This window comes from Barbus barbus (genome assembly GCF_936440315.1).
Source record: "Barbus barbus genome assembly, chromosome: 50".
NCBI classification, from domain to species: domain Eukaryota; kingdom Metazoa; phylum Chordata; class Actinopteri; order Cypriniformes; family Cyprinidae; genus Barbus; species Barbus barbus.
Genome location: NC_136728.1, coordinates 4,511,432 through 4,535,095, shown reverse-complemented (window position 1 = coordinate 4,535,095; position 23,664 = coordinate 4,511,432). Strand labels below are relative to the sequence as shown.

Here is a 23,664-nt window from a genome sequence, read left to right as displayed (position 1 = left end):
CTTAATGTCGATCATGGATCAAATCGATCCACCAAAGCAAACAGCGAATATTTGTGCTGTTTAACGCATTTGAAACATTGTGTTTTCCTCAGTGTATATTTTTTACATCTGTAAATGTCAGAAAGTCATGCAAGTCATCCATTTAGCTGAGAGAACGAGCGCTGCGGCGCGCATGCGCGCTACACAGACGGAGCAGAATAGAATACTAGCGCAATAATTCTGAATAAAGTGAAGTGAAGTGACATACTGCCAAGTATGGTGACCCATACTCGGAATTCGTGCTCTGCATTTAACCCATCCAAAGTGCACACACACACAGCAGTGAACACACACACACCGTGAACACACACCCGGAGCAGTGGGCAGCCATTTATGGGCACCTCAGTCGTGGTATTGAGGGTGGAGAGAGTGCTGGACATTCACTCCCCCCACCTACAATCCCTGCCGGCCCGAGACTCGAACCCGCAACCTTTGGATTACGAGTCCGACTCTCTAACCATTAGGCCACGACTTCCCCTTATACAGCAACTGTTAATCACCAGCTCAAATGAGTTAAATGTGTGTTCCTCTTATCAGTTAAAATGTACTCTGATTTCTATTATTTATTTACATTTTTAATTCAGTGATTTTAACTTTTGATTGTGTTTTATGCTTTAATGCTTTAAAGAGCCATTTTAGATTGTAATATTTTAATGTTCTAATAACCATAAAAGGTACAGCTGTCATATTCAGAGAGAAAGGCTGCATGGCTAGAAACTTCTGATCAACTGCATGCACAAGTAGCCACAATGTTAAAATGTCATTCGCCTACATTTTGGGCACAATACATTAAATACAGTTGGTTGTAGCCTATTTTTTATTTATTTGATTATTTAAGGTGTATGTTCTGTATACTTTTAATTTTGGACCGATAATAAATTAAACTGACTGTATGTGAGAGAGTCAGTGGTAATATCGATGCGTTCCTATTGGTCAGTGTTAGAGGAGCTCAGCTTAGCCTGACAGTTAGCCTGCTCCGGACCAGGTTAGTTTGCCAGCATAAGTTGCCAGAGTGACTGAGCTTGAGCTATCGTAATTTTACTTTCAGAAATCAAATCAAGTGAAAATAAATCAGAATTACTGAAATAAGCCTGGCTTATTTGGTAAGCTTGTTTTATGGAACAGGCCCCAGCTATGGTAAAGCTAAAACGAACACTAATGCTAACCTAAAGCTAAAACTAACACTAAAGCTAACCTAAAGCTAAAACTAAAACATAAGCTAAAACTAACACTAAAGCTAACCTAAAGCTAAAATTAAAGCTAACCCAAAGCAAAAACTACAGCTATGGTAAAGCTAAAACGAACACTAATGCTAACCTAAAGCTAAAACTAACACTAAAGCTAACCTAAGGCTAAAACTAAAGCATAAGCTAAAACTAACACTAAAGCTAACCTAAGGCTAAAACTAAAGCATAAGCTAAAACTAACACTAAAGCTAACCTAAAGCTAAAATTAAAGCTAACCCAAAGCAAAAACTACAGCTATGGTAAAGCTAAAACGAACACTAATGCTAACCTAAAGCTAAAACTAACACTGAAGCTAACCTAAAGCTAAAACTAAAGCATAAGCTAAAACTAACACTAAAGCTAACCTAAAGCTAAATCTAAAGCTAAGAGTAACACTAAAGCTAATCTAAAGCTAAAACTAAAGCTTAGCTTAAGCTAAAGCTAAGCTTTTTTAACACTAACACAACAAAAATGCTAAGGATGCACAATTTGTTTGTAATTGGTCCGAATATACCCACTTCTGTAGTAGTATTAAAGTATATTAAATGATTTTATATAGCATACTGTATATGCAAAAAGCAGCATTCATCATGAGTATATCTGAATTAGCAGTATTTGTATAGCAGGAGAAAAACACCCAGATGAGCCACTGCATCTGCTGAGATCCTGAAGGCGTTAGTGGATTTGGGACCTGGGAACTGAGGAGCCATAAGATTCACAGAAAAATACAAAATGGCTGTGAAAACTGTAATATCATAAATGCAATTATTATGACACTTTTAGGCAGAAAAACTATAAACTAAAACTACAGCTAAATATAAAACTTAAACTACAGATAGATCTAAAACTTAAGCTACAAGAAATGATCAAACTTAGGTTAAAGCTAAACTGAAGTTAATTACAACTAAATCCAAAACTAAGTTTAAACTACAACTAACTCTAAAACTAAAGTTAAAAAAGGTAAAGCTGAAGCTGAAGCTTAAGCTACAGTTAGACACATCTGAAAGCTAAAACTAAGATTAAACTAGCTAATTCTAAAACCAAAGCTAAAATAAAGGCTAACATATAAGTTAAAGCTAAAACTATACTTTAACTAAAAATAATCTAAATCTAGTCTTTAACTAAAGCTAATTCTTAAACCAAATTTACAATAAAAGCTAAAATAATGGCTAAAAATTAGGCTGAAGCTAAAGTTAAAAATACACCTACAATTAAAGCTAAAACTAGGCTTTCACTAAAGCTAACTCTAAAACTAAAGCTAAAACAAATGCTAAAACATAGGTTAAACCTAAATTTAAAATTCAAGATACAATTAAAATCTAAAACTATGTGTAAATTAAAACTAAATCTAAGACAAAAAAAAAAAAAAAAACTTGAGTTATTGCTAAAACTAAGGCTAAACTGAAGGTAAGTCTAAAACTAAATTTAAAATAAAATAAAGGGTAAAGCTTAGGCTTCAGCTTAAACTACATTTAAACCAAAGATAAATCTGATACTACAGCTAAAACTGAAGCTGAAAGTAAAAGCTAATTCTAAAACCAAAGCTAAAATAAAGGATAAAACTTAGGGCCAAAGCTAAAACTATAGTCAAAATAAAGATACATCTAAAACAGCTTAAACTAAAGGTAAATCTAAAGCCAAAGCTAATGCTAATACATAAGCTAAAACTATAGTTTAAAGATAAATCTAAGATAACTAAGCTTTATCTAAAGCTAATTCTAAAACTAAAGCTACAACAAAAAGCTAAAATAATGGCTAAAAATTAAGCTAAAGCTTAACCTAAAAATACATCTACAATTAAAGCTAAAACTAAACCTAACTCTAAAACTAAAGCTAAAACAAATGCTAAGATGTAGGCTAAAGACACATTTAAAATTAAATCTAAAACTAAGCATAAATTAAACCTAAAACTAAAACAAAAAGGTAGATTAAAACTTAAAGCCAAAACTAAAGCCACAGCAAACACACCTATGATGGGTCCACCATAAAATTGCAGACAGTTTTGTGAAAATTGTTTAAAATTGCGATTATTCAGGTATGACGTGACTTAATGCTATTTTCTACCTTTTTTAAGGGAGGTACCATTAATTCCTTTCTCTTTCTTTCCAACAAAATCAGCTTAATGCCATTTTGCCTTGTCAATAAGAGCACTCCATCAATCTGCAACAATCACATATTTCAACAAAAGGCTTATTAAGGCATTTCACTTCATTCCAAAAAAAGATTTCCCATCAATTCAACCTGGTTCTTATAGCGATCAGCGGCACACTCAATCTCTCTCTCTCATTCTCTGCCTTTTCATTCATTCACCCTCGGTGTGTTAACTATTGTGTGTGTTTGTTTGTGCATGTGTGTGTGTTTCTGGCCAGTGTGTCACTCAGGGCAGTTAAAGTAAGCCTGCTCTTTGGCCAGATCAAGATAATTAACTGGAGGGGTCACAAACTAATGAAATGAAAAGAGTCCCACAAAATGGTGCTCACTAATCCTATTTGCTGAGACATTATTCAAAAAGTCAAGAATGGAAAAGGGAAAAGAGCAATGTGGGGTATTATCAGTAAGAAGGAATGGTATTTTAAGAATATAGCCTAATTTATCGTGTGAAATGATCTCAAAATGTGTTTTTAATTAATACAGATAAATGATACACATTAAAAGTAGCATGTGTACACAATGGAGAATACAAATTTATTTTAGTGGCTATACACAGATACACTACTGATAGATTTATGTCATGCTCAATGTAAATGGTGAACAGTGTTTTGTAAAGAAGCCACACTAATAACCAGGTTGACTTTTGAATTATTTTGGGCATGTTTGGCACATGAGGAGATTTATTAGGAAATGTATCATGTGGCGCTTCAGCAGAGAGAGGCAAAATAAAGTTGACTTACAGTGGAATAATAATCGTGATGTGAAATACTTTGACATTTACAGTTTGACATTACACAACAAATCACTATATGTCGCAAATACAGATTTTATTGCTGTACAGAATGCAGTGCAGACTCATACAAACAGATCACTAACCTTAAGTCACGCACTGGTAGCATAAAAAGTCACAATTATGACTCTAAAAGTCTAATTTATGACATTAAATTGTGATATTATAAGATATTAAGTCATTATTTATTAAGTGATATTATGAGTGTAAATTAAGAGATATTAAGTCAATTATAAGATAAAAAGTAAAAAATGTGAGATAAAAAAGATAAAAAAAAATCACAATTCTGTTAAAAGTAAAAACATTTCAGATACTAAGTCATAATTACAAGACAAAAATTTAAGACATTAAAAGTCGAAAGTGTCATAATTATGAGATTGTTTCATAACGTCTAAATTATGTGTCAAACTTATTAGATAAAAAGTCAAAATGAAGACATTAAAAGTAAAATCTCTTTGTTATAATTAGAGATAAAAGGTCAAAATTATGAGATACTAAGCTGTAATTATGAGATCAAAAAGTGATAATTACAACAAAACATTTCAAGATACTAGTTAAAATTCTATTAAATATTAAGTCAAAATTTGGTCGTAATTATGAGATGAAATCTAAATTATGAGGACCTAAATATGAGATATTAAGTCATAATTAGAGATAAAAGGTCAAAATAATGAGATACTAAGCCATAATTATGCGATTAAAAATATATAATTATGACAAAGTCAACATTTTGTGATACTAAGTCATAATCATAAGATAAAAAGTTAAAATTAAGACATTAAAAGTAAAATTCTTTGTCACAATGACTTTTTGTCAAACTTTTATCTCACAATTTCAACTTTGTGTCATAAGTATTATTTAGTATCTCACAATTTTGGATTTGTGTCATAATTGTTACTTTTTATGTCATAATCATGACAAAAGCATGATTTTTTCCCCTTATATTGTGCGAATGGGCTTCCATAATATACAAGACTGTATAGAAAAACAAAAATCTTTTAAAACTTTACTTTGAAACACATTTCCAGAACTTTTGAGAACAATCTAAAACTTACAATTTTTTATACATTTTAAATGAAATTTTAAATGTATATGTTATGTGGTATAACTATCCAGGAAAATGTAATACAATATTTTCCTTACAGCTTGAATACTTGATACATGTCTGTGTAATTGAACATTTATTATATATAAAAAATATATGATATATTATAATATAATGTAATAATAGAATAGAATATATAATTAATATATATTATTAAATTTATAATTGAAAGTTTTTTTTATATTTTAAATTAAAAATAATTGCTATATATTATTTGAATGAATTATTAACTGATAAGTAGGCCTATTAATATGCTTTAGGAGAGTCAAACCACATGACATTTCACAACCCCAATGAACCAATAAAACATCATGCCAAATGAGTTTTCAAGAATTTCAATTTTTAATAAGTCTTTTTTTAATTATAGTATCCAAATAGTTGTACCACCCTGACATTTCTGACCTCATGTTTTTAATTCAGAACTTTTCAGAACATGTCCTTTTGAATGAATTAATAGATCTATATGCTTTCTTTTGACTTGGGCCACCATGGTATCATTTCCTGAAAACTAGTAGTACTACTTTAGTGATAGCACTAGATTAGTGTACAGCAATTATACTTTTTGTGTGAAGGCCACCTTAAAATTCAGTTTGGAGTCTGTGGCATAAAAATTCCACTCGAAAACAACACACAGTGCAAAAACTGACAACAAGACCCCCTGGTACATCCTTTATCCAGCGAACAACAACCCCAACAAGGGTCCAGCTCCAGTTCCAGCAGTCATTAGACAGATATAAGCTCACTATCAGAAGTCTAGCAGCTCCCTGCTTTAATGAACCTTAATTAGCAGTTCTGTGTGGAATTACCCCGAAAATCAGGAATGCTGGACAGAAAAAAATGGACAGAAAGCTGAAAGGAGCAAGAGAGCCACAAAGAGGGGGGAAAGGGGTGAATAAAGTGTGGGGGGATTAAAATAGTTTGAATTGAGTCCATGCTCAGCACATTCATCCGTTATTCGGCTCAAATCTGGGTTTTGTTCGAGCCAGAGTAAAGTAACGTCAATCATCTCAACCGTTTTTTTTTTGTGTGCGACTTAAGAAATTGTTATGAAATTGCTCTGGCACATAATGAGGGGCTCCCCTACCCGAACCTCCCATCTATATTAGCCTGAAAGGGTCGAGAGAGAGCAGGCGAGAGAGTGAGATTCCCCACTACCAAACTGCTGGACACACATCAAAGTGACAGGAGCGTCCAATCAGATTTGTCTAACAGGCATTACATGATGAATATGGTGCGGCCGTGGCACAAAGGCTTCTTTGTGTGGGCCTGGAGTGAAGGCCATTCACCGCTCCAAACAGCCAGCCAGGGTGGAAGTAAATGGCCAAAAGGCTCTCATCAGAAAAAAAAAGAGAGAAGCCAAACTTGCGCGATACAATGGTCCATGCAAATGACAGCAAACCCCCTGTCCACAGCTCTGTGAGACACGGTTAGGTCGTCTGAAGTTTAGACGGCTTAGCGCTGTCAAAGTGTTAGGCTTGGCGTTTTCAAACTTTTTTCTGAGTGAAAAGCGAGTTTTATCTCCTCCCTGCTTAAAGACAGAAGTCTTGTGAGTTTTTGTTGGGATTTATAGGCATCCTGAGGCTTTTGCAGAAAGCAGAGGAGCTTTATCCGTGGATGGAATGGCGGGACGCTGCTGTGAGCCCCTGATGTTAACATGCAAGAAAAGAGAAGAAAACAAAAGCTTCTGACAGAAAAATGTGCTATTTTTGGAGCTATTGTAACAAATACTAAAAAACCCTGATAAATGCCAAAGTAAAAATTGTGAAACTTGATCTAGTCAAGATTATAATTGAGTCATATTAATTTTATATTATTTATTTACTTATTTATTTTAAAAGAGGTGCCTTTAGAAAATAATTTTATTCTTTTTGTTGTTGTTGTTGTTGTTAATTTTCTATAATTTTTGTGTGTGCGTGCGTGTGTGTATACATACTGTATATACTGTATATATATATACACTCACCTAAAGGATTATTAGGAACACCTGTTCAATTTCTCATTAATGCAATTATCTAATCAACCAATCACATGGCAGTTGCTTCAATGCATTTAGGGGTGTGGTCCTGGTCAAGACAATCTCCTGAACTCCAAACTGAATGTCAGAATGGGAAAGAAAGGTGATTTAAGCAATTTTGAGCGTGGCATGGTTGTTTGGTGCCAGACGGGCCGGTCTGAGTATTTCACAATCTGCTCAGTTACTGGGATTTTCACGCACAACCATTTCTAGGGTTTACAAAGAATGGTGTGAAAAGGGAAAAACATCCAGTATGTGGCAGTCCTGTGGGCGAAAATGCCTTGTTGATGCTAGAGGTCAGAGGAGAATGGGCCGACTGATTCAAGCTGATAGAAGAGCAACTTTGACTGAAATAACCACTCGTTACAACCGAGGTATGCAGCAAAGCATTTGTGAAGCCACAACACGCACAACCTTGAGGCGGATGGGCTACAACAGCAGAAGACCCCACCGGGTACCACTCATCTCCACTACAAATAGGAAAAAGAGGCTACAATTTGCACGAGCTCACCAACATTGGACGGTTGAAGACTGGAAAAATGTTGCCTGGTCTGATGAGTCTCGATTTCTGTTGAGACATTCAGATGGTAGAGTCAGAATTTGGCGTAAACAGAATGAGAACATGGATCCATCATGCCTTGTTACCACTGTGCAGGCTGGTGGTGGTGGTGTAATGGTGTGGGGGATGTTTTCTTGGCACACTTTAGGCCCCTTAGTGCCAATTGGGCATCGTTTAAATGCCACGGCCTACCTGAGCATTGTTTCTGACCATGTCCATCCCTTTATGACCACCATGTACCCATCCTCTGATGGCTACTTCCAGCAGGATAATGCACCATGTCACAAAGCTCGAATCATTTCAAATTGGTTTCTTGAACATGACAATGAGTTCACTGTACTAAAATGGCCCCCACAGTCACCAGATCTCAACCCAATAGAGCATCTTTGGGATGTGGTGGAATGGGAGCTTCGTGCCCTGGATGTGCATCCCACAAATCTCCATCAACTGCAAGATGCTATCCTATCAATATGGGCCAACATTTCTAAAGAATGCTTTCAGCACCTTGTTGAATCAATGCCACGTAGAATTAAGGCAGTTCTGAAGGCGAAAGGGGGTCAAACACAGTATTAGCATGGTGTTCCTAATAATCCTTTAGGTGAGTGTATATATATACAACAGCATTGGCAATACAACATTTATATATAAATACAACAGCATTAGTAACAGGATTGCAGAACCTAAAGTAAACTCTCACTTAGCAAGAGTTATAAAATCAAATACTAGTTTGTAGATATTGATGAGCTAATACTTACCCAAATTATATATTGTTTTTAAGTTTAGTAACAGGGCTGAAAGGAGACAAAGGCAGAGAAAGCTACACTTGTCCTGCCATGTTGTAGAAAGGGTTCAATGTTGTCACTCCCTACGTATCACATTTTTAAGAAGTATTAGATTATTGAAAGCATACAGTAACAGGGTTGTGTACATAATGTGAGACTCAGATAAATATTATAGTTAAATAGTTCTAATACTACAACAAATTTGCCATGTTTTGCCCATTTTTAATCATGTAATCAATAAAAAAGTAACTGTGGTCTGATTACAAGTATCTAAAATGTAATTTAATCTAATTACAAGTACTTAATTTTGGAGTCTGAATACATAATCCAGATTACATGTAATCAGTCACTACCCAGCTCTGTCTATACATGTATATATACACTTACCTTACACTTACCCTGAATGAAGGATTTAAATAAAAAAGTCATCTGGCAAAAAATAATGCATGGATAACTGGAGAAGCTGAAGGTCAGGGTAATGGGGTTGAAATGTTCATCTTGATGAAAGAAGTCAATGCTACAATTTGCATAAAAAATGCAGAAAATGGAGTCAAATTATATACTTTCTTCTCACTATGCTGTAAAAAGAGTCCAATTATGTCACTTCTAGTGTTCCAGTGGATTTTTTCTTTTGCTCAAACATTCAAAAAATGTATATGAAGAAAAATATGTATTTTTTTTCTCCAGGCTTTGAAATCAAACATTGCTCACAGGGCCATTAAAACAGACCCAGGTGGGATTACCTTCTGAGGAAAGCCACTACAAGCCAAGACAAAGTCCACTTTCATCACTTTACAAGCAACCGTGGCTGGATTCTTATCACACTCAGTTTAGTTTATGGTCAGGCTCTGCCCACACAGGTGCTGCAAGGTGTGGCTGAATGCATCACTCAGCCATGGGTCTCTTAATAGATATATTTAAAATATACACTACCACTAAAGTTTATGGTCAGTTTGTTTGTGTGTGTCTTTTAAAGAATCCTGAAAAAATGTATCACAGTTTCCAACTAAATATGAAGCACCACAACTGTTTTCAACATTGATGATAATCAGAAATTATTTTTGCAAATCAGCATATTTGGAGGATTTATTAACAATCATGTGACACTGAAAACTGGAGTAATGATGCGGAAAATTCAGCTTAGTGATAGATACAGTAGATAAATAAAGACAGATAGATAGATAGATAGATAGATAGATAGATAGATAGATAGATAGATAGATAGATAGATAGATAGATAGATAGATAGATAGATAGATAGATTTGAATACTATTATTTAACTTTTAAAATTAATATATTGCATTATATTATATTGCATGCTTATTTGTGGGCTTATTTCTTTGCTGAAAGTTATGCATGCATTCAAATCATTGGTAAATTAGATTTAATTATGTAAATTATGTTTGCGAGAAATGTATTTTTTCCAAGTTATTCATGCTTAATCTGAATGAAAGGATTTTCTTTTAAAAACTCAAGCATGTTTTGTAATTTTCTGGGGGTGCACTTGAATATCCAGTCACTTCGCACTAAATATCATGACATAAATCACACTTCAAGTGTTCTTTCTGTTAGAAACTAAAGTCGGCCCGGCATTAAACACAGTGACGCGTCATTTCAGACCCCGTGAAGGTCAGCGAAGATGAACTATATTTCAAAATTAAACAATGGCCCACCAGTAGGTGATTTATGCTGAGTATATGTTTCTTTTGGTGCCCTAAAAGATATAGAAGAATCCATAAAGAGATGAATAATTACTGTCATAAATCACTCCCTTATTTTTAAAACTCCAACCGAGAGGGTTCGTCAGCTAGCCAATGGGGTGGAGCAGATGTGTCCCACCAAACACAGGCACGTGGCTCACACCTGCTTAGAAAAACTCTTTATGGGGGCCAAGGGGGCATCGGTGCCCCCCTCACGTGGGATGGGGGGCATCATGGGCCTGTTTTTGGAGGAGCTTAATAGATTTTTATCTTGCCTTTTACAACTACTAAAACTAATCAAAGTTTTTATGCATGAGCTGCATCCATTAAAACTCTTGATGGGCCGCCTACTGAGGGATCATTAAATGGGGTCTCTGAGTTTTTATTGGGCCCATTTGAAATGGCCTGCAGGTGAAATTCAAGTCATTATTTCAATTACTAACAATAAGCAGTGTCATTACACATATAGAAATGCATAAAGGCACCTGTTGGGAGGCACAATGGCAAAATGGCATCTTTGGTTTGGTTTGACAGGGCTGAAAAACTCAGTTGGGGTTATACACTGACAATAAAAATGGACCAATCGCCCTCGGATGAGAATTCTGACCCAACTTTGTCATCGCAAAATGGCCCCTAGAAAGGGTGGAAATAGCCCATCTCTGTAGAGTGTCTTTGTAAAGAGACAAAAAGGGTGTTTTGTTATTCTTCCACAACCACAGGGATGTTTAATCACCTCACTCTTACAAATAAAGGGGGCTATTTTTGCAGCAAAGCCATAGAAGAACCATTTTTGGTTCCAAAAAGAACCTTCCAGTGAACATTTTTCCACTTTGAGAAGGTTCTATGGATGTTGAAGGTTCTTCATGGAACCGTCGATGCTATTAAAGAATCTTTATTTTTAGTTAGGTTTGAATGAGTCTGAAAATCAACCAGAAACACTGATGTACGTATAAATAGAGCAGATTTATTTATAAAAACATTTGCACAAAATATATTTGTTAAAATCATTTATGTACACTACTAAAAATGGACAAGTGCATTGAAGAAGTCCACCGTGTATGGTTTAACAGGAAGAACTACATCTAGACAATAAAATTTTGATAAATACAGATCGACAGATCAATTCTTCTCCAGTGTTAAAAACAACTTTGATCTAAACGGAACAGTTATTATTATTAATCACAAGAATCTAACAGCGTTCATTGTCACAAAGAGGCTGTTGTGCTCCATTTACAAAAATATATCTTCATCTTTAACAATACAAAAAGTTATTGTACAAATTTCAGTGTAGGTCCTTAAGCAGACCTGGTAGTTGGTTGTAGGTAATAATAATCAATATTGCCATTAACTTGACATTCTTAGGGAAGTTGGTCTCATCTAAATGGCATCAGTTGCATCAACATATTTTGCCCACAATTGCACTTATGAAATGTGTTCATCCAGCAGTCTTGACTTGTTTTGCAATTGTAGAAGCTCATCCACTGAGGCTTGAACCTACAACCTCTTCCAGCTTAACCATTAAGCCACAGCGTCCCAGACTGCCGCCTATCGAGTCAACAAAGCAGCATCTGTGAAGTTTACAAGAGTCCAGGTTTGTTTGGAACACAGTTGCTGGTTTCTAGATCATCTTGGACCAGTAACAAACCACGTTCCATAATCTGGGTTTTCCAGCAGTCACATGAAGGAACGTTTGGTAAAATCTCATCAGTAGCGATCAAACCACGTTGTGAAGTCCAGCAGCTCTTGGTCTTCAGAGCTCAGGTGCTCGTAACTGCCTTCATCGGACGAGTAGGAGGAGTGTGGCGACTCAGGATCGGCCGAGTACGCGTTGGAGAGCGTCGGTGACGGAACGCCGCACTGGAATGCGGCAGAAATCGCGTCGTGCTCGTCCAAAAGCTGCTGCAACGCGCGGATGTACTCCACCGCGGAGCGGAGCGTCTCCACTTTGCTCATCTTCTTATTGGCCGCGCCGTTGGGGACGTGCTGACGCAGCGTCTGGAATCCCATATTGACCTGTTTGACGCGGTTCCTCTCGCGTTCGTTGCGTCGCGCCACCGCGACGGGCTGCTGCTGCGGGATGCTGTATCCCAGCCCGCTAAACGCGAGCCTCCGCTTGCAGCGCAACAGCTCCGGAGAGCGCGAGCGCTGTCTCTTCAGCACTTTCGACTTGGTTTGCGCGCAATCTTGCAGGATGACGGAGGCGTTGCATGCACTTTGCGCAGCATCCATGTTTTTTGGAAAATCTTCTCGAACAACAAATCCAGTGTCACCGTTAAAAAACTAGCGACGCACGACTCTCGTGCTCTTCGCGTGGTGTTGTGGTCCCTCGTATCTGCTACAAACTTTGGCAGCTCTCGGCTTTTTCAACACGCGTCGGACACCCCACCCCCTTTGAAGACGCACGCTTCTCGCGCGGGACTCCGCCCGCCGGGTGACGCTCCGCGAGCCGGGCGCGTGGCTCCGCGAGCTCAATAAACAATCGGACGCTTTCACTGCGCCAGCACGCGCGGTGCGCTCATTTACATCCCAATATCCGCAGCCTCATTGGTGGATTTAAATGAATGAAAAACCACAAAATGTGCGGAATAAAAGGCGAATGGCTTTATAGATGCTTTTGAACATAACAATGATTCTTTGAAAGAGTTCGGTTTCGATTTGTCCTCTTTTGCGCAGCTAAATCCAACACAGGTTTGCTAACAAAAATACAGAAATGTGATATTAGACATGTATTAGAGTGCATGCAAAATGCATGGACTGATTATATAATACAGTGGGATCCAAAAGTCGGTAACACTTTATTTTAAGGTGTCCTTGTTACATGTTGCATGTACTTACTATTATAAAAGCAATGAATTATATGCATAATTACATGCAAGTAACCCTAAACCTAATCCTAACCATGTATAGGCTATATACATATTTAATTAATATTACTCAGTACTTAAATGTATAATTAGGACACCTTAAAATGAAGTGCAACCCAAAAGTCTAATGGACATGCTGTTGTTAACTTTGATTTATTACAAATATGGACGAAAATGCATGACTTTGACATCAGTACTCAAACTGGGCTAAACCTGATGATTGTAGTTGCACGATTTGAGAGGAGCAAGAAAGCCTGATCGAGTTCACTAATTTGCTTACATTTGACTAGTGAGCTATAGCAGAAGATTAAGGCAGGAATCTTAAATATTTCGTCCAATTCTCGCTATTAACAATACATTAACATTGACTATTGCCTTAATAAACTCCTAATTTGCTGCTTATTAATAGTTAGTAAGGTAGTTGTTAAATTTAGGTATTAGGGATGTAGAATATAGTCATGCAGAACATGCTTTATAAGTACTAATAAACAGCCAATGTTCATAATGCTAATAATCAACTAGTTAATTGGCTGCTACAGGCCCACTAAAGTGTTTCTTATTAATTTTACATAACTTTTACAGAATAATTCTAAAAAAAAAAAAAAATGTGGTTTTAGATATTGTGATAAAATATTTGTTTGTGACTTACAAATGGCCATTTTGAAATATATGCTGAAATTAATTCTAGTTTCGTATAAGTGCTCTAATCACCAATGAACGCTTGAGATGCAGCCGGCTGCCCTGCAATTAGCGTCACTATGAATAAAAAGCCATTTCTGAATATTGTATCTATTTATTTAGCTCAGGTCTTACTATTTTGTATATTTGATATTTTTTAAAAAGTGAACCGAATACATATTCAGTCAAAACAAATCAAGGCGGTCTGTGCTGCAGACCTGGCTGTTTGCTGTTTTATTTGCTCATCTAACACTCCACCAGCTGGCATGTATTGCTACATAATAGCTGGAGTAATAGAAATATAATAACAGGTGTATTGGTGGAATCCTACTCTCTCTAGTGGTAAAGAGTGGCATTACTTTCCAAAACATTTTTGAAAATGCCTTTTGCTCCATATCCTGGTAATTTATCAACAAAGAAATTGCTAACACATTATCATAAGAATCAGCTTGTTAATGCATTAGTTAAACTAACAATGGACAACACAATGTTTACAGTGCTTCATTTAATATTTATTTATAAATATAGTATTCAGAGATGCAAACAGGTAAGGGGGTGGGAAAAAGGGTGAGAATTTTTTTAAAAATTATTATTATTATCAATTTGCAACATTTTACAAAAATCAAGATTGAATGTAAAATCCCATGTTATAAAAGATGACGTGCTATGCAGGCTATTTAAGACAATATTGGCTGATTAAACAGCAATGCTGACCTAAAATCCAATGTTTGCCCTCTCTCTCCTCACCGTTCCCACATCTCAGACCTCAAACGCATAAAATATTACAGATTACAGAGAAAACTTTCTCATTGGATCTAAGCAAATCTCATAGGTGACCTACATAGGAGTGTATCTGTGTATTGTTCATTAATGCACACTTTTCATAATATAGTGTTATATATTGTGAACAAGCATTATACACAGTTTTAGATAAAAAACACACTAATGGTAATCCATACAACTTGAAATGTTAAAATAATACTGTATGTAGAAATCAATATTATATATTAATATATAACATAATATATATTGATATATAGGTGTTGTTAATTGTTAGTTTGTGATACCTGATGCATTGTATTAATGAACTGAAAGGGTTAACAGATTCTATTTAAATAACAGATAGCAAGACTTACAGACAGACAGTATATTGTACATAAAGTGTTCTTCAATTTTCTGTTATGACTTATGTAAAAATGGAAAAGCAACTGAATTTTCAGTTTACATGTAACATTTTGCAAATAAATGCACTGTATAAATAAATATTCAAATGATATGAAATATTTTATGTCTATGAGATCTGTGGATTTTGTCATTAATCACTTTACCCCCATGTCGTTCCAGACCTGTAAAAGCTTCGTTTGTCCTCGGAACACAATTTAAGATATTTTGTGACTGTCCCATTGACTGCCAAGTAATGAACACAGTCCAGGCCCAGAAAAGTATGAAAGACATCGTAAGAATAGTCCGTCTGCCATCAGTGGTTCAACCGTAACGTTATGAAGCTACGAGAACACTTTTTCTACACAAAGAAAACAAAAATAACGACTTTATTCAACAAATCTTTTCTGGGCTTGACGGTGTTCATTACTTGGCAGTCAATAGGACAGTCACAAACCTCCCAGTGTTGACGGAAAAGTAGAACAAAAATGAGGTTGGTTTAACAAACATTTCCACAGTTGACTGCCACGGTGAAAAAAAACATCTTAACATTTTGACCGGCATGGCTCATATGATGACATTTTTAATTTAGTGACATAAAACCCAGGTTTTGAAGCGTGACCTAAATGTTCTCGGTGAGATTGATAAAGCTGTTATTGTGTAGAGTGGTTTAATCTCCAGTAGAGGCCAGTAATGGATAAACAACCATCAATCTTCACTAAACCTTCAATGATTCAACAAAAACATAACTAAAGTCCACATTAGTGTTATGCAGTGCTGGTATCATATCACACGTTTTTATGTGTTAAAATATACATTCACAGGAACAGTAGAGTAGTTTTGGGATAGTGGTGCACGAGTTTGGCTCTAGTTTTGTCCAGCTGTGGTGTACTGAATAGGCCTAGGTTTTTATTTCCATGCAGCCACAGGTTTCTAAAACTTTCTGTTTTTCAAAAAAGGGAAATGAAAACACACGATATTGCTCGAGTGTAGGCGAGGGCCTGTGTCACCTGAATCGGGTCAAGAGACTTTGTTACTGGGGAACAACCTCACGCCGGAGGAAAGCTCGTCCGAGGAGTTTGCAGAGAGAAGTGCTCCTGTTACCCTCAGATTCATTTCCTTTTTCCACCGCTAAATAACTGACATATGCACCTCGAACTTCAGGTGAAAGTGCAGTGAACGTGTACTATTTATAACAGCACTGTCACGGTTCGCTCAGGTTCCTCTCTTACAGCTGTCGTGAGAAATAAAGGACAGATTGAGTGCAGAAACTCAAACACCTGTTCAAAAAAATGTATATCACTGAAACTGTGGTCTCGTAACCACAATCCCACTCATACGGTTGACTTTTGTCACTAATAATTCCAATTTAATCATAGTGTTGTTCAATAAAATAAAGCTGAAATTTGTATTTAGATGCATACTGAATGAGTATAGACTTGATTACACTGTAATTTATTTATTGCTAAGCATTTACAATCACTAACATTTAACGCCTAGGACGGTGTAATAGCATAAAAACATATCCTTAAAGGGATAGTTCACCCCAAAATTAAATCTATTCACCATCCAAATCTGTATGACCTTCAGTAGAACACAAAAAAGATGAATTTCTTTTTCTTAATACAGTTAAAGCCAATGGGGTCCAAATGGAGTGTTTTGGGCCCCATTGGTTTTTCTGTGAAATTGGCCCCAAATAGAGTGAACATAACAATTTAATTGAAATTAGGCCTGCTGTTATTATTTTTTTTAACAGTACAGTCTTAATTGACTAGGTTTAAAACATTGCCTACTTGGAAGAAACCAAAAATAACCAGAGTAAAACTAACATGAGTCAAGGCTTAAAGCATATTTGTCTACAGCCCTTGAGGTAAATCACTGTGGACTGATTTACAACTGATTACACAGAAGGGTGGATGTAGTAACAAATCTGTTAAGGTGTTAAGGTGTCATTTTAGTGACATTTCAACAAAATTTACCGTGCAAAAACAGTTCCATTGTCCTACTGTAAACAGCGTGACATATCAATCACATTTACATTTACATTTATTCATTTAGCTGACGCTTTTATCCAAAGCGACTTACAATTGCTATATATGTCAGAGGTCGCACGCCTCTGGAGCAACTAGGGGGTTAAGTGTCTTGCTCAGGGACACATTGGTGTCTCACAGTGGATTCGAACCCGGGTCTCTCACACCAAAGGCATGTGTCTTATCCACTGCGCCATCACCACCCCCATCACCACATTTCACACAGAAGTCACCTTAAAAACAAGCAGATTTCTGTTGTTTACCGCGATGCACATGAGTGAAATCTGCGTGGGAGTTTTTTTGCACCCATGATTACTCAGAATGACTGTAAATGTGAACGCACCTTGATTGTAGTGATTATACAGCATGCTGTAGGCTATGTAGGACTTTCCTCATTACCTTTATAGTCCAATGTACACAACAGCTGACGTAGGCCCTATACTTTTTGATAAGATATTAAGATCACAATAAACAAGGCCTTAGAGTCTCTTAAATCAAGGTAACCTTCAGCACCAGTAACAAGAATGTTGCTTTAAGTGTTAAATGGCTATATATAAGCCCGTTCTTAACTGTCCATGATCACATTTTTTAAACTTTCTTCTTATTTTTTACATACACATCTGCAAAATTCTGTAACACCACAAAAAAATGCAGGCTATTAATGCTGTAGAGCATGGCTTTTTAAACTGGGTCAGTTTTAACAGCATTACTCCAGTTTTCAGTGTCATATGATCCTTCAGAAATTATTCTGATATGCTGATTTGCACAAGACATGTATTTTAAGGACAATGGACTGTTCATTTTAAAGGTCTTGCATCAGCAGGCGTTACTTTAAACCGTATGCGATGATGCAATGAAGACGAATTAATGGGACTTCACTTTTATTTTCGAATTTCTTTGGGAATTCATTGAACATGATAAACTCCTCCCACCTGTGCGACGCGTCTGTGACGCTTCAGTGCGTACTATAAAACACAAGAGAAACACCAGACCGCTGGAAACTACCAAGCAGTGGAACAGCTTCAGGACCTGAAATCATGGCAGCGATGCAGGGGTAAGATGATGAAATTATTATTATCATCGTTATTATAAAATATAGGCTGTGTCTCAAAACCAAGACGCGTTTTCACAAGCCGCAAGAAGAGGAGCTGGAAGCTGACGCGCCGCGTTAAAGCCCGTTACGCGCAGGTTCGCTGTAAAAAAACAAACAAACAACGCCGTTTGCTGCATGTGTTCATAGTTCAACAATGGAAAAAAGTCTGTGTTTTTGACTGTGAGCTCCTATGATGCACAACTATGCATAGCTGACTAGGTTTTGAGATGCAGATGTTGGTGGTACGTGATGTATTTTAATCTTACGTCAGTATTAAAACTTATTTATTATTGTTATTTATTAAAAAACTTTTATACTGTAAAAAAAAAACATGATCATGAATGTAAAATTTATATAAGAAAAAAAGTCTGATCTATGGATCTATTTGAAACCCATTGTTTTGTTTTTTGTTTTTTCTCAAGAAGTGCAATCTGCAAACCTCAGTTTGGGTCATGGCTCATAGAGCAGGTGGAAAGTGGGAAATATGAGGGATTGTGCATGATAGGCAATGACATATTTCGCATCCCCTGGAAACACAACTCGCGAAGAGACCTTGGGGACGACGATGTTAAAATATTTAAGGTAACTTCCTCCTTGCGTCACACACCTTGTTTCACTTCTCCATGAATGATTCATGCTGGGATATAGCTGGAGGAGATCTTCAAAGAGGGTTGGGCTCCCAAAAGGTGGGCCTAAGTATTGAGTGGAAGCCCCGCCCCTTTGGACCTTAACGTTTGATGTTGCATGCCATTCACACCTGATGCATCAATGCATTTTAATTATATACAAACATGAACTATATATGGACTTTGTTGCAATTTTTGGTGTTTTAATCACAGGCATGGGCTGTGGTCAGTGGGAAGATCAACGAGCACCCTAACGACAAAGCGAAATGGAAGACAAATTTCCGTTGTGCACTTCATAGTCTAAAAAACTTTGAGATGTTAGAGGATCACTCCAAAGATCAGGACGACCAACACAAAGTCTATCGCATCATCAAGCGTCCTCAAAGTGAGTTAAACTGCTCAATCTGCACTTGGCATGGGAAAATGAGTTGTTTATAAAGCCCTGGCTAATCTTGCTTTTCAGATCACCAAGAGATCCAGAGTGTAGAGCCAGATCAACTTCCATTCATTTCTGATCTCTATAGTGCAGCTAGTTACATGTCTCAAGAAATGGAGGTAAGGCCCAGATTTATGATTGGCTGTTGACATGATCATATGTATATAATAAAAAGAATTATGATTTTTTTAATATAAAATATTTTTAAATATTAAGTTATAACATAATATATAAATGATTATTAAATATATAATATATATCCAATGCAGCAGGAATTGCTCAACCAGGTGGAGACAATGGATCTAAATCATCAACATGCAGGTAAAATCACTATGATGGCTATGTTTATGGTTAACAATTCAAACAAACCATGATTTTGCAACCAACATCTTAAGGTGTGGTCACATTTACTGTTGCCCTGAGAATTTTCATAGGTTAAATCCAGTCATTTCATTAAGGGTGTATTCCCACCAGCAATGTCTGCTAGTTCACTTGCTTTGACCGGACCAAATACAATGTGATTCGCTTTCACACTGCCCTTTTTACAAGTGAACCAGAACCTGACACATTCATCGGTTCATCCGTACCAGAGTTCGTTTGGAAGCGGACCGAGACCACCTCTTCAGCTGGGTCTCGGTACGGTTGTTTGGTTGCTGGGGAAACCCAGTTGTTTCAATCGGAATCTGTGCGATCGCTTGTGTTGAAGTTCACGCGGATTCATTGACCAACAAATAGCTGCTTGCTTTGAAAGGGATTTCTTTGTGAATGGTGCTTCATGCATTGACAACAAACCTTTTTTTAATGTGACCACACCTTTCAAATCCACACAGGAACCAAAGTACCCATATGGCAGTACTCTTAAAAACCAACCAGAAAACTTTAGCTATACCATGGCAACTGGCCATAACACTCTGCACATGCACACGCCACTCAAATTACACAACGTTATATTAAAAAGTTTTGTTCAACAGCAGGAAGAGAGATTGATTGGCTCTTGTTTTGACATGTTCGCAATTTGCCAATATACAACATAATTTCTATTCACAGAATCTCAACCATGGGAAACCTGTTCCCAACAAATCATTCCGAACACCTCAAGCAACTACTATGAGACTCCATACTCCGGTGTTCAATCCTCTCAGAATAACATACCTCCCCCAGACCAGCAACTCTACAATACAGGTAACAAAGTTGTTGTTTTGTCGTTCATAACTTGTGAAAAAAAATAGCGCAGACACTGGACAAAAACGCTTTCCAGAGTGCGTCGTGCATGCTATCAAACGGCTTCCGATACTTTGAAAGGCTACACATTCGACAAATACGCTAGCATACGCATACAAAAACATACAAATCAGATCTTATGATTTCATAAACCCACCACAAATTCCCTAAAACATAAAATAGTTACGAATAGCCATGCACATGTTTTGGTAGTATTTGAAACATTGACGTTGTCTGTATCAAGAACATTGCATATGTAATGTGGCATTTCTAAAGACTGCATCATTCTCACTTCAAGAACGATAACTCTAACGATATCTATATTAGCGTCCACATCGACACCTGATAACATTGTTTGTATTAAGCATGCACTGCAGTTTTGTTGTATACCTCTTTAAATGCTCAAGCACTTTAGTTGGATTGATTCTGATTTGCTGTCAGTGTTTTTATTGTTCATCAAAGCTGCGAAAAGTGATTCCAACGATATTGTTCCTCTGTGCCGTTATTGTTATAGCATGGACTGTGCCTTTCTTTAAAATTTGTAATGATTTTTAAAACGATGTCCTATAATGTTACTTCTAGTGCAGCAATGGAACCCTCCACCTCTCTGTGGCCTGGAGATCTCGATCAACTACAGAAGAACAGAAGTTTTGAAAACTCGCCTGTTTTCGCCACTCGTTCAGTTTCACTACCAGTGCGACCCATCTGAGCTGAGAGGAGAGCCAATCAGCTTTCCATCCACAGAGGGTCTGATCGATCAAACACAGATCCACTTCACTAAACGCATACTGGACAGCATTCAGAGAGGCCTGCAGCTGGAGGTAAACCAATATGGCATCTACGGCTTCCGTCAGGACATGTGTAACGTCTTTGTCAGCACCAGCGACCCGTCTGAGATCCAGAACCCAGAGCCTAGAAAACTGAATCAGAACACCAGAGAGCTTCTACTCAGCTTTGAGAAGTACACAAGAGGTATGAATGATGAGAAAGGAATTAGTTTTTGACATACAGGAAGTGACATCATTGGGCCCTTTTCTACACAATGGCAAAAAGACAATAAAAACATTTTTCTTAAATTTTTCACAAATTGCAGCATCTTTCAACCCTGTTCCCATAGTAAATTAATTTATGGAAAATACAATTTGCTTCCAAACTAGCTAACACCTTCTGAGTGACAGATTTGTTTATGGGAAAGCACAGTATGCAACCCTGTTACTCAATTCGGCATTATTTTGAAATTAATTTTATATTATAAAATATATAATGTATACTACAATCATTTAAAATAACTGTTAAACACTTCCTTTCACTGACAATTTGTCAAAAAAAAAAAAAAAAAAAAAACTTGCATTTTCAACCCTGTTACCATGCTAAAAATGTGACATTTAGGAAGTGGCATCATTGGGCCCTTTCTACAGAATGGCAAGAAGTAAAAAATCTCATTCCGTTTTTTTTTTTTCCTTTTCTAAAATTTTCACAGATTGCAGAATTGACTACTTAGCCTTCAACTCTGTTATCCTAGATATTTTGGGGAAAAAATAAATATTTTTCTTTAACTTATGGAAAACATGTTTATCATTAACTACAAAACCAGAATTTGGTCCCAAACTATCTAAAACCTATTGAGTGACAAATTAATATGTATGAAAAACTTGTATGCAACCCTGTTACTCAGATTGGCATTAAAAATTATAAAAAAAAAAGTATAATATAATATATAAATGTAAAATAATTGTAACTCCTTTCACTGACAAATTGAAAGAAAAAAAAAATAAAATTGCAACCCTGTTACCATGATTGCTCCACTTTAGCATGGCTGAAAGACAAGTTAAAAAGATATATACACACATCCCATTCCAATTTTTCATCCTTCTCACAAATTGCAGGACTGACTGCTTAGCCTTCAACCCTGTTACCATAGTTATTGTGTGGGAGTGGGAATTAATTTCTTTCCGTGAATTTCTTTAATTTGTGGGAAATGTGACATAATTGTTTACTAAATGCTTAACAAACTTCAAATTCATGCCTCGTGTACACTTTACTCATTGAATTCCATTGTAAGTGCAAGTGATATTCCTTTGTTTTTACAAACTTTTCTAACAGAAAGCATGTTATAAATGCTGTCCTGACATTCAGTTAAAAATAGCCCGGAACAACCCCCAACTGTAATGTGATGCGTATTTCTATTCTGATTCGAATATCAATTTATTTCAGATCTGATGGATTTTAGAGAGAACAGACGGGGTTCTCCGGATTACACCATCTACCTGTGCTTCGGAGAGAAGCTTCCGGATGGAAAAGCACTGGAGAAGAAACTGATCACCGTCAAAGTAAATATCGCAAACAGAAACACATCGAGAGTTGTTTTGTTTGCGCTTCAGTGTTATAACGTATCTTTTCCATCTCCACAGGTTGTACCTCTGATTTGCCGTGAACTTCATGAGCGAGCTCAAATGGACGGAGCGTCCTCTCTTTGCAATGAAAACATTAGCTTGCAGATCTCTCACAACAGCCTTTTTGACCTTATAAATTCTTTGGGTTTCCCTTCAGTGGCCTAAAGCAGCTGTTTTCACCATGAAATCAGCCAGCTAGCATTCATTTCCACACATATACACATAGAGAGAGAGAGAATTTAATTTTGTTACTGTTACACTTTAGCACAACGCAAACTGACAGAACTTTCCGAGGTGATTTCCGCAGGGTATTCAAAGGTCTTGTAACTGCTCTGAATTCATTACTGGTCGTTTAATAGCAATCTCAATGAAACTGTACTGTTCAAATGATCTGAAACTTTGTCCTTTTATTTTCTAATGAGAGCTAGAGTCTCATTTTAATATCCTGTCTTCTAGTGAAGAATCTTTCACCTTTCGCCCAAAGGGCTGCACTTGTATCGCTTCTTGTCTGTCGCTTTATGAATGTGACAATCTAGAAAGTTTGGTATCATTAAATGCACTGTTATTTAAAAACTACTGTTTGCTTGTTATGGGTATTGTTTTATTAAATTATGCTGATGCCAATACCTAAAGATGTACTATGTATAAAAATGTTATGCATATAAAACTTAATAAACAAAATATTTTGTTATTAATGTACAATGTCATACTTTTAAATACAGATTTAAATTTCAAGATGGTGAATAAAATCATACAGAACATTTCATTAATAAACATTTTCTTCCTGCAAACCAA

The 23,664-nt window shown here is 36.5% G+C and overlaps 2 protein-coding genes across 4 annotated transcripts; one reads left to right on the top strand and one right to left on the bottom strand.

The window, feature by feature from the left end:
- Positions 1-12,071: 12,071 nt before the first annotated feature.
- LOC306868314 (achaete-scute homolog 1b-like) lies at positions 12,072-12,596 on the bottom strand (the record flags this gene model as incomplete). Its single annotated transcript, XM_079414419.1, has 1 exon — positions 12,072-12,596. The coding sequence occupies one exon, from the start codon at positions 12,594-12,596 to the stop codon at positions 12,072-12,074; it is 525 nt and encodes a 174-aa protein (XP_079270545.1).
- A 5,461-nt stretch (positions 12,597-18,057) lies between these two features.
- On the top strand, positions 18,058-23,662 carry LOC306868150 (interferon regulatory factor 7-like). 3 transcript variants are annotated; one of them, XM_079414200.1, is made up of 9 exons: positions 18,058-18,154; positions 18,616-18,775; positions 19,033-19,204; positions 19,283-19,374; positions 19,525-19,576; positions 20,303-20,437; positions 21,059-21,448; positions 22,691-22,806; positions 22,888-23,662. In XM_079414200.1, exons 1-9 carry the CDS (start codon positions 18,138-18,140, stop codon positions 23,032-23,034), a joined length of 1,281 nt encoding a protein of 426 aa, XP_079270326.1. In that variant the 5' UTR covers positions 18,058-18,137; the 3' UTR covers positions 23,035-23,662. The 3 variants fall into 3 exon arrangements, with proteins under 3 accessions (XP_079270326.1, XP_079270325.1, XP_079270324.1); XM_079414199.1 differs by lacking the exon at positions 18,058-18,154 and having other exon boundaries at positions 18,454-18,775; positions 19,528-19,576; XM_079414198.1 differs by lacking the exon at positions 18,058-18,154 and having other exon boundaries at positions 18,454-18,775.
- The last annotated feature ends 2 nt before the right edge of the window (positions 23,663-23,664 follow it).